The sequence below is a fragment of the Daphnia magna genome, linkage group LG8, assembly GCF_020631705.1.
Source record: "Daphnia magna isolate NIES linkage group LG8, ASM2063170v1.1, whole genome shotgun sequence".
Lineage (NCBI taxonomy): Eukaryota > Metazoa > Arthropoda > Branchiopoda > Diplostraca > Daphniidae > Daphnia > Daphnia magna.
This window is the reverse complement of record NC_059189.1, coordinates 8,244,761-8,257,114: the sequence shown is the minus strand read 5'-3', so window position 1 is coordinate 8,257,114 and position 12,354 is coordinate 8,244,761. Positions and strand designations below refer to the sequence as shown.

Genomic DNA, 12,354 nt, shown 5'->3' with positions numbered 1-12,354 from the left:
TTTTAACCTCTTAAGCTTTAAATCGCTTCCGTTGGGCAGATTTCATAGGTTACCACGTGTAGACGCGTAGACGGTGTTTTGGCTAATAGCACATTAAAAACTCTAGCTTCATCCAATATGTCTAAACGAGTGTTGACTCCAAGGCTCAAGCCTTCTACAGTTCATAAACTTCAGGTCCAAACGGCAACGCGACACAAGACCGTTTTACAACTAGAACTTTTCGTACTCGACACTAGAACGTTTGGTCCCGACAGTAGAACTTCTGGCGCTGACACTAGAACGGCGGTTCTAGAACGGCTCTAAATGTTAGCCAACCAACAGGGAAAGACTCAAAGTTGGAAGAAAAGTTTCGACAATAGACCTGTGAGATTGTTTCCCTCAGGATAAATAAGAAAAATAATAAAATTATAATTCTCACCAATTGCTGTATTTCTCTGATAAATGGGAAAACAACAGTCGTAGTATTTCACACCAAAAAACCAAAAAGGGGGAGCCGAATCTAAGGAGACCAAAAAGGTACGCCCCCCACGCTCTCTTGTAGCAGACCGTTACTGTCGGTTGGTCGCTCTGGCAACCAAAAATCATAAAAGGGTTCAGCAACTTGCAACGGTCGTGACAGACCTTTTTTCTCCGACTGTAGAACTTTACATGGCGACCCTAGACCTTTTTGCTCCGACACTGGACCGTTCTAGAAATAGAAACTTTTCGATGCCGACACTAGAACTTTTCGATCCCGACACAAGAACTTTACATGCCGACACTAAAACTTTGCGTGGCGACACTAGAACTTTTCGATAATTACACTTCAACTTTTCGATCCCGACACTAGAACTTTTCGATCCCGACACTAGAACTTTACATGCTGGCACTAGAACGTTACATGCCGACACTAGAACTTTATATGCCGACACTAGAACTTTACATGCCGACAATACAACTATACTTGCCGACACTAGAACGTTTCGATCCCGTCAACAGAACTTGAAGATGTTCTTCATTTGACCGCTAGATGGATTCAAACCTAGGGGCAAAAGGTTTCACGCATTGTACCGCTAGATGGGGGTCTAGGAAAACTTAAACCTATCTCTGTCGTCTGGCATCGGCTCCGTTTACCCGTGACGTGTCGTCAAAGTCGGCGTGAGTGACGTTTTTTGTCAAACCACGCGACATGGATAAAGAAAACCACCAATAGATTAGGAACATTACGCTTCTTTTTAGGGTGTTTGAACAGACACCTTTTCTGGCCGTTTTACGCCAAGCAGACGTTTTTGAAAATGTTTCAATTTGATGGTTTTTGTCAAATTAAGGGGCAAACAAACCGAAAACACCGTTAAATAGATCAGCTCTTACTTGTTAATTTAGCATCACAGCAGACGTAATTATCTGCCGCTTGGTTTCTCATTTCTCCTGTCAGATATCATTTATCTGGAATGGCAACCCCGCATTCTACCCGCGAAATTCGAATTTTTTTTTTTTTTACAACTGCGTATAATTTATTGAATTAGATTATCTCGCAACAAAACTTTTATTCACTTTATTATTTTATATTATAATTTATTTTATATACAGTCATGCTTGCAAGTTTCTTTAGCAGGCAAATGGATCTATATCCTTTCATTTTGTTTGGACGGAAGGGATACTATGGTCCCTACCATACCCTCGTTTTCTTTCCATTCTTCTCTTCCTCTACGTTTCAGTTAATTTTCCTACATTTAATGTTGCACCTTTTTCGCGGGTTGCAAAGAAAGAGAAATAGGAATAGCATAAAGGGGTACGGCATATTTTGGTGATCCGCCGGTAGGGGACTCCACTTTACCATATAAATGGCTAATGCCTAATGGCCTAATCCTAAAATGATGGTGTGTGGTCTGCTATACGGCATTTTGAATTTCGGCTGCTTGTCACGTTTATGACGTACCTATACGCTATTTTGCATTACCTGATGATAAACTTGAACGAAAGATGATTAAAAGCCCGATGAATTAAAAAGATATTGAATTTGAAAGAAAGCTTTAAAATGGCTCAGTTTTATTTGAAATTGATATCAATGAAGAGCTGAAAGAGGACTCTAGCAAAAACTTGGCAGTCAACGACGTTGACTTCAGTATCGTGACTGAGACAATCCCAAAGCGCAGTCATGAATCTGTTTGCGACAAGACCAAAGATTTTCCAGTTCAGTATTCTAGTGAACCTTCCTGTAAAAAAACAAAAGCCCACAAAGCCAATTTTGATTTTTGAAACAAAAAAAAGATGACTGGCTAGTTTTTTTAAACATTTTTATAAAATTCGATTTCGTGAAAAAAATTGGGTTAAAATAGGGTATTTCAGTAAAAAAAGGGGTAAAAAATAGGGTTTTCTCGATATTTTGGACAGGAAAATCAAGAGGGTGATTTCAATTTCGAAAACGGGTGAAATAGGGTAATTTGGCAACTACTTTCCGGTTTTGGGCGCTTTGGCCGTGGCAGCCCAGGATTGGGCAGAAATGTTTGTAAGACAACAGGCTAACATCCGGGAATTTGTAGGACACAGCGAATCTCGAAACAGTCCTTTTGACTGTAAACCCTTAAAAATTTTCTTCAAACAATTTAAACAAATAGATAACCGTAACAGTGATAATAGTTAATGCAAAGTGTTTAAAATGTGAACACCAAATTTATTGTCCACTTGCAACCAAGTTTTTTTTCCATTAAGAAAATGTTTTCGTTAACTTTCAGTGTATCCAAAACTGCAATTTTTTCCTCGTTAATGGTTGTTTACCAATGTGACGTATTGATGGAAATAAAAAGTAAAAAAGAATTCCATGAATATTTAATTATCCACGTTTAAACAACAAAAAAGGGATGTTACAATATTCACATTTTGATAGTTGTAACAGATAAAAAGTGGTACATAAAACCACCTTAATTAGGTGGTTATAAACCCCCTATAAGTTGTAGTAGAAAAAATAATCATTTTTCGGTACTCATAACCCCCCCTCCAGTTTAACAAGTTTTGGGGGGTTATGAGCACCGAAAAAGTGAAACAAAATTTTAATAGTTTACTGAATTTCCCTACTGTTCATGGACGGGGATTTGAACCCAAGATATAAAGCATTCCAGTCTCATGCTCTACCATCATGCTGTGAGAAAAGCTTTATATTATCTAAGTCTTTAACAAGTTAGGTCTTAATCAGATTTTTTTAAAGTATAAACCAAAGCAGAGGTAAAATTTCGGAAGTAAGGGGCATTTGGCTTTATTACTACAGGAATAATCTGTCCTTACCTTCAACTATACCCCTGCAAAGGAAGCAACGCAAATTAGCAGGTGCATCTTGCCCATTGCCATGCCACGGTACTACCCTGTCAGCACAAACATTGCAAAATAAATGGCCACAAGGCCTGAAAAAAAAAGATTTAGGATTGTTGAAACAAATTTCACAAATCATGTCGGCGAAATGATGTTGCTGCTGCTCCTCTTCGACGATCGGTGGCGATATCTGCACTTGGTCCTCAGCAACGTCAATATCTATTCCAGCATCAACTATAGCTTCTCGTATCGTCAAAATCTTGTATTCCCGGTACTGCAACTGGTACCAAAACACGACTATGCGGCTCTTCGCCCTAAAGGTACGGTTTAAAAAAAATCTTGTTTTATCGAAATGGAATTTCATTATTTCTGTAAAACAGTTGCTGGTTAGCTTACGAGCAAGTGGACTGCAGCACCAATAGCTCCACCAACCATTCTGCGTCCTCGACGTCGGACCTCTCTTTCATTCGCTAGTTGTGCACCGTCCTCTAGCTAATGAAGAGGGATAAATTATTATACCCAACCATATACCCAACCATATACCCAACCAGCAAATAAAAAAAATAAAAAAACTTACTAGTGGAACATTTCCCATACGACCACCACGTCCAGCATCAGCAAGCCGACGGACACCAGCAGCTTGACGGACACCACCAGCCCGACGGACAACAGCAGCTCGGCGGACACAATCCTCTCGTCAAACACCATCACCTCCTCGAATACCATCACCTCGTCGAACACCACGATGTCGACGGACACGAGCAACTCTTCGATTGACGTCAGGTCCAACATCAGCGCCTTGTTGGTCTTCTTCCTGATAAAGAAACAGTATTATTATTACATCGAAAATAAATTATTATCTGTTAGTACTAACCAAAGACTTATCGGAAACAGAGTTTTTATGGTACGAGTCAAAGGGATCAGCTAAAAGGCCGCCTAATGGTGCAGGATTATGCAGAGGTTCGAAAAATCTGGAACACATTTCAAGAAACTGGTAAACCGTAATTTCACGGTTGTCAAAAGATTGGCAAAAAGTCCTAATACGCGCATCCTTTTCTGTTTGTTTCTTGGCATGTTCTCGTCGAATTAGCCGTCCTGATCGGGCGAGGTTGTAGTCCTTTACGCACCTTCTTCTACTTTTTGCCAGTACTCTTGGGAACAAATAAAACAGTTTTACCACAGTAGGAAAAATATGTTATGCAAAAAAGTAGGGGGTAGATTAAGATTGTAGAATAAAATATTAAGAAATCCGGAAAAAAAACCAAAAAAAGTATTATCCAGCAATTACAAAGCCCCTAATAAATTATTTTATAATAAAAAATTACCGATAAAGGTCCAGAAACTCTGATGATATTTTCCACATCGCCTGTTGAACCATCGGTGGAAAGATTCTACCTCATTCGTTGTACGCCTGGGCTGCCCATTGACGCTTAAACGATCTGGAGTGACTATCTGGAACCAATAACTTCCCATGTATTCATAAATGATTTGCATTTTAGCACATCGAGTTTCATCTTGCAGTAAGACAACTGATGATTGGCAGATATCATAGTAAAATTTTCATATAATGAAAAGAATCATCAGCTATGAGAAAAAAATTGCAGAACCATAAACCCTTGGTGAGCTTGTGCGGCAGGCAACAAAGCGAGTGCAATAAGCATTTTAACAATTTTCTTTACATTTGGCCGGTGCATATAAGACTGCCGTAATTCTTCTGTACAAACTTTTCGGAAAATTGCCTGAAACAAATATTTATTACGAAAATATAAAACTATCAATTTTTCGAAATACAACAATGACAACTTACCTGTCCAAAATGAAACCAGCACTCGCTAGAATGGCCACCTGGAAATGCATGCTCCATTGCATTAAGAATAGCAAATTCGTAGTCGGATACCATTCGGATAATTCCGACACCTTCTCCGGGCACAGTTCTTAAGACATGTAGAATACGATCAAGACCCAACTGGTATAGTGATTGTGTCTTTTCAGACATGACAGCATAAGCCAGTGGAAACATCTAAAAAAAAGTAAATAATCTTGGTATTTCAATAATTTCAAACATAAACATACATATCTATATGCCGCAACGTGCAACGTGAATAACTGCGATAACAGCAATGGCACAGTGGCAAACGTTCCGTCGCATGCAATTTCTTCTGACGTTCGAAGCAGTGGTAGCATGGTCAGACTGATAAACACGAGAGCAGTGCCGGTTGGAGTTGAAACTCGACCATTATAGAAAATTGAAGTTCCATCTGCTGTTTTACTAAAATACAAGCAAGTTTAATAATAGATCATGAGATAGACGAAGAGAAAAATGGAAGAACACACAGCCCCCATCACTTTTTCAAAACTTCCCTCCACACAAAAAAATGAACGCAATCAAAAATGAAAAGTTGTTATGTATTTTAAAAAAATAAAAAATACAAAACAAACTAATTTGTTTTCGGTTTCTTTGTTGGCCGTTGCCTTGGATAAGGGCAAGTATTTGCCATATGGCCCTTCTGTAGACACTACAAAAAAAATAATAAATCTTTTTTTTTTAAATAAAAATATAAAAAAAAACTTCACTTACGTTGTGGCAAATCCGGTGTTTGGCAACCTTGTCCACATGCCGAACCCTTTTCTTTTTGGATTTAGTTTTTTTTTCCGTTTTCCCTCCGGATTGGGAATTACAGATGGTGGAGCTGGAGCTGGAGCTGGAGCTGGAGAAGTTAAAGCTGGAGAAATTGGAGCTGGAGAAGTTGGAGCAGGAGAAGTTGGGGACGGTGAAATTGGGAACGGAAAAGCTTGGGACAGAGCAGTTGGGGACGGAAAAGCTGGGGACGGAGAAGTTGGGGACGGAGAAGTAGGGGACGGAGAAATAAGAGGTGGTAGAGAAGACGAAGAAAAATAAGATGAAGAGGAAGAAACTGGACGTGGAAGAGGAGAAAATTCTGGAGAAGGAGATGATGGAGTCGGAGAAGAAGAACTGGGAATGGGTGAAGAAGGATAGGGGGCAGAAGGCCACAGCATCTTCATTAGTTCTACTTAATTATAAAATAAGTATTAATTTTTAAATCGCGAATCGGCTTCGAGAACGATGGTGGACGAAACAAATGGATTGTTTAACAAACGGGTTGTTGAAGCGAAAACTCACACATTCTGGATTTCTCACACATTCTGGATTAAAGATAAGAAGAAAATCTCCTTGAGAATAAGACAACTTTCTCTTATCGTAGTCTCAAAGGCAATTGGGGCAAACATAGTCCTCAGACTCTTTTATGTCCCAACATTTCAAGCCTAAACACCTAGTTAACAAAAAAAGGAAGTTTGTTATAAATCTTTAAGATCGCCAAACTGATAGTGTACTTACTTTTTGTGAAACCATTTATCACATTTTCCATCACATTGAACACATAGTTACTTTCCTATCGGCTGAAAAAAAATGGTAAAACATACTGAAAATGATCCCTAACAAAAGAGTAGACTTAATTTTTCGCAACTCTGAACTCCGCATTGATGTTTTTTTATTAATTTCCTTGAAGAATCCAAAGCTGAGGCTACTTCGTCAACAAAAAATTTTCGCCTACGATTTCTCGTTGATTTACGAATTACAGGGTCTGGAACGCCCACTGGCATGTTTGCGGGAATCATGCTGAGAGCCGCTGGAATTGTTATTCCAGTGACTTGTTTTAAAAGCCGTCTCGTTTTTTTGCCTTCGTTGTCCCCTGTTGATTTCGATCAGTTGTCCACGTTCGCTTAGACGTTGCAGATTGATGCATAGTTGGAGATGCAGGTGTACACATTGAAGTTGGATCTAACGTTTTTGTGGAGACTAAGGCGGTAATCGGGAGAGGAGTTGCTACCGGAAAAGGCACAACAATAACGTTCATTGGTGTAGCCATTGCTACAGGGGAATCTGGCCGAGTCATTATTGCTGGAACAATAGCTGGTACTGGCGATTGTTACCAGACAAGCTGACGGCCATTCATGACTTATCGTCTAAACGATGAGTAACGCTCTTCATAGGGCAAAAGTGATGGCGCAGCAATCGTCTATTAGTGCGCGACCCGCCTGCTTTTAGAGTCCTTGGGATTCGTAATAAGCGGAGAGAAATCAATTGAGAAACCATCTCAAACCATAGAGTATATAGGCTTGATAATTCGTTCCATCTCTATGTCGTTTTCATTGTTGGAAAAGAAATCTCGAGACATTCAAAGGCTATACGATCGGGCTCTCAGAACAAATCGCCTTTCGTTGAGAGATATTGCCATAATTTTAGGTAATTTAAACTAGGCAACGCCGGCGGTTTGTTATGCCCAAGCGCACTAAGGAATATTCCAGCTCTTTACAATAACAATCTAAAGAACGCCAAGGAAAATTTACAATACAGTATATCACTTACCAGGGAAGCCAAAGAGAATTTGACCTTGTTGTGTCTACATGCAATTGTTGAAGATGGCAAACTGATATTGCCAGCCAGCTCTACTCTTACCATTTTTTCTGACGCTTCAAATTCTGGATGGGGGGCTTTATCTGGAAATGTCACGATGGGCGGCCCATGGACCTTACCAGAAAGTACAGGCCACATAAATGAATTTGAAATTTTAGCCGCCCTTAAAGGTTTGGAAACTCGTTTTACGCCATTTATCCATACAACGTCGCTGGAATTGAGGTTGGACAACACTTCAGCGGTAAGCTTTATCAACTGTCTCGGGGGTTGTAAATTGGCAACGTTATGTTCCGTCGCGCTTCGTATCGTCACCTGGAACAAATCAAGAAAGCTAGAGTTACACGCAATTTTTCTCACGGGAACGGCTAATATTTTGACGGATATACCATCAAGGCGGCTGCTGGAGACTGAAAACTATCAATAGTCGCATTCCAATCAATTTCATCAGGTTGGAGCATGGAGGTCGATCTTTTTGCTAGGGACTGGAATTTCCAGCTGGACAGATTTGTGAGCTGGTTCCCACAACCGCAGGCATGGAAGATAGACGCATTCTCGTTAAATTGGCAAGGCTTACATGGATATGCCCTTCCCCCATTTGATCTTATTCCGATATGCCTGTCGAAAATAATCAGCGATCAGCCATCGTTGGTTTTATTTACTCCGTATTGGTCGAGTCAGCCCTGGTTTCCTGTCCTACTGGATCTTGAAGTAGAAATCCTGCGGCTTGTACAACCCAACAAGTACCTGTTGACGTCAGCACTATAGGAAAGCCGTCCCTTGATCCTGAATGACTCGATTCGGTTAATCGTTTGGAGACTCCGGAATTGTTTCCGAATGCAAAGCCTTCCGCCAGACGTTATTGAACTTCCCTTGGTGGCATCGCGGTTCAATTCACACGCTGCATACGAAACTGCTTAGAACGCATGGCAAAATTGGTGCCACTGAGGGGATGTTTATCCCTTGTCGGTTGGCGTAGTAGATGTCCTAGGATTCCTGTCGGATTCCTTTAACCAGGGTAAGAAGTACAACTCGATTAATATTTATTGTTCGATGTTGTCGTCAACTCTCAAGGTAGCTCCAGTGTTGGGTTGAACGTGCCCGAAATGTGCGCTCTCAAAATTCGAGCGCGCTCGTGACGCGAGCACTCGAAAAGAAAATTCGTGTTTGCGAGCACAAGCAGTAACGCTCGCGCTCCCATTCGCGCTCTTTTGAGCCATCTCAAAGATAAGAGGATAAATATGATTTACTTTTTATTATCTATAAAAAAAACACAAGTAAAGGGTAACGACTAAAATACAGACTAAAGAAAATTACACTGACAGCCAGTACCATGGAAAGTACTAATCAGCAATAAATTTTGCGCCTTTACGGGGAAAAAATGCATCGATACCTATCGTTTTATACCCCCCTTAAGAATGGAAAACACCGCTGGCGAAATAAGCGGTCCGCCAAAATTCATCTAAAATTGTCTTCAGACGATTATGAAAATTTAATAAATGAACTATAGAAGATTATTTTTAATCTATGTAAATTAAATTTTTCATTTCCCTAACTTAATTCTAAAATTAAATAGTGCCCCTAAAACATGATTTTTCCCTATACCTACAATACCTACCAAAAGTCTTTGGAAGCCTGAGAGAACCTTATGCAAAAACGCCGTTTTTGCGGTTCTCTCAGTGCTACAATTTTCACCCAAATGGTACAATTTTTTGTGTGTACGTTCTCATAAATAGTGAAAACGTACATAATTTTTTCCAGAATTTTATTTTTATGAGAAGGGTGGGTAAAAATTCGATGAAAAAGTCTTTAGAAAGCCGAGAGAACCTTATGCAAATGAGGTCACTTTGGCTTTTTTTTAGCAAACAGCTAGTGCTACGAAGACGCAAAAGGGCTTAAAAAAGAGCTACGTTAGCTCTACCTGTAGTCTAATTTTCAGATTTTTTTTTTCTTCAACGATTTTAGAGTATGTTACAAAACGAAATTATGGAAATTTCTTTTTTGCGGCATCAACCAGAGTTCCCGAATTCTTAGAAACCCTCTGTTTTTTTCCCACAGTTTTACCAGAGTAAAGGAACACTATATATATAATAGAATACTATATATATATTTACCAGAGTAATAGAATACTATATATATTATACAAAGTATTCTATTGGAAGAGTACAAAGTATTCTGTGTAGAAATAGCGTACATCCAATTGGATTCGATTGTCATTTCGCATTCTGAAGCAGTGTTTGGCCAAGGTAAACCAAGAAATTCACAACATTCTGGTACTTTAAAGAAAGTATCAGTTGCGGCCTGGCATCAGAACCGGGTCATCTGCCCAGTAGCCTGCCTAAAGGATTACATTTCGAAGACGGAATCCCTGAGAGGTACCAGAAATGCCTCTCATCCCCTTATTGGCTCAAACAAGCATCACAAGCCTGTTTCGAGTTCGACAGTGGATCGATGGATAAAGGACCAATTAAAAGAAACTGGTGTTGACACCACTATATTCTCAGCTCATTCGAGAAGAGGGGCTGCCGCTTCGAAACCCGCGTCTTCCGGGGTTAACATCCAGTCCATCCTTAACCAAGTCCATTGGGCGGGTGAGACGACCTTTGAAAATTCTACCGACGTGAAACGAATCAGCAGAATCAGTTTGGATGTGCCATTCTCGGAGACAATGACTCCTCGTTAAACTAATTTCTATCTGTACTCTAATTAGACAAATATGCTTTAAAGACACTCAGTTAATGTCGGACAAATTTACGGACAATTGTAAATTGTTCTAGGGATCGTAGTTCGTGACAGACAATAGGGATTGTCTTTTAATTTTAAGTGAAGACATTAACTGTCTTATAACCCACCCACCCGATCCGTCTCAGATCCAAATGTTTATTCTGGTAAAATTTTGTATTATTTTCAGACTGCCACATGAAGGTGTTTGAAACTATCAGTCACGGGTTGGGAAGTTTCGTGGCGGCTTTCACGGCGTAAAGGAAGAGGAAGATAGTTTCATACGAGTTGTATTTGAACAAGCACAAATGAATACACCAAGTGATGAATTAAATCTAAACTATGGTTTTACTTAAACAAAAAGGGATAACCATTTACCAAAATCGCGTAATCTCGGACAAGTCAAAATAGAATTTACAGAAAAATTATTTTGAAAAATAAATAGCACAACAGCATCAAGCACTGCAATACCAAGCGGCTACATGTTGCATTAAATAAATCACCGGTTGGGCTTTACACGACGCTCGTTGTTTAAAACATTTTCGTAAATTATTTAATTTTTATAAAGCACGAAGCGAAAATTACTATAGATGGAAATCTTAGACAACTGGACTTTGGTATTCAAAACTATATAGATACCAAAAACTATACGTTTGGAACTTAGAAAAAAAAGGAGAAATAGGCTAATTTTGACGGAGAAATAGGACCACTTAAAAAAAATTTTATAAGTGGGCCTATTTTGTAGGGTCCTATTTCGTCCGGTCCTATTTGCCGGGCCTATTTCGTCGGGGCCTATTTCGACCGGTCCTATTTCTCCGGCTACCGTAAATGGAAACCTTTTTTGCACTGCCGATTACGCTGAACCATTCCAGTGTGACAATTCATGTATTATTACAGAGCAATTTTACGCTAGAATTATCATTAGAATTTCATCCATTTGCACTTGTACCTTTCCTTCAAACGAAAATAATTGTTTCTTGACTTGTGAACCATCCGACAACAGCCGAACTATCATTCTTGGTTACAAATATCACCGTTCTAAATTACCCCCAGTTCATGATTCTTTCGCCGACACTGATTTGACTTCTTTTATTTCCTAAATTGACGACGGTGAAAAGGAATTTGTTGTACTTGACCCTATGGAAATCATAGGCAAATTTTTAACTATTTCTTCTCCAAATGTTTCTCTTGCTATTCCTATAACTTGTCGTTTTGAATTTGATTAATCTTTTATGTATAAACCGTAAAAAATGTTGGCAATATGCCACTGAAAATAATAATGTAAAATTTCATCGTTTATTAAGCCAAACTAAAATTCATCTTTCAATAATGCAATGTGCTGCAATATAAAAGGAACTATTAGTGAGTATAGTAGGTTTCCTATTTGATTCTAGTAAAGTATAGCTTACTGTAGTAGTTGACTACCATAATCAACTTCTTTTTTCTGTTAATTCCCTTGAATTAAATTCCAGAATGAATGAGGAACACCCTTTGTGATATGGAGTCACCCCCAGCTGTGTCCTATCCCGGTGCGAGTGCATTTGAATAATCATCTATAGCACGGCCAAATCAATCAAGTTGGCATGATTTGTTTTTATATTTCTTCTCCAATCTTTTGATCTTCGTGCCTTCCTCGTTTTTTTTTTCGTTTTTTTCCGTCCTCCCTTCTTTTTCTAACCGCTTTTGCTACCGATTTATTTCAGGCCGAGCATCTGGACGCCATGCGTGCAATAAGACGCATCGTGAATAAGCAGCGGAAAACCGGGAGATACCCAAAAGAGATGAACAATTGACTTGCGTCGAAAGAATCTGTTTTGTTTTCTGGCACGAAAGGAACGCGCAGAGCCAAAGAAGACACTAAGGCGCGTGACTGGATTCTTCCAGATTGCGGCCGAGTTGCTCGAAGACGAGCT

The 12,354-nt window shown here is 39.4% G+C and overlaps 1 protein-coding gene across 1 annotated transcript; it reads right to left on the bottom strand.

The window, feature by feature from the left end:
- Positions 1-3,982: 3,982 nt before the first annotated feature.
- On the bottom strand, positions 3,983-6,309 carry LOC123475559. The gene is made up of 7 exons (XM_045178423.1): positions 5,864-6,309; positions 5,359-5,554; positions 5,228-5,305; positions 4,896-5,024; positions 4,629-4,836; positions 4,160-4,434; positions 3,983-4,099 (listed from the first exon to the last, which is right to left on the bottom strand). The coding sequence occupies exons 1-7, from the start codon at positions 6,307-6,309 to the stop codon at positions 3,983-3,985; spliced, it is 1,449 nt and encodes a 482-aa protein (XP_045034358.1).
- Between the last annotated feature and the right edge of the window lie 6,045 nt (positions 6,310-12,354).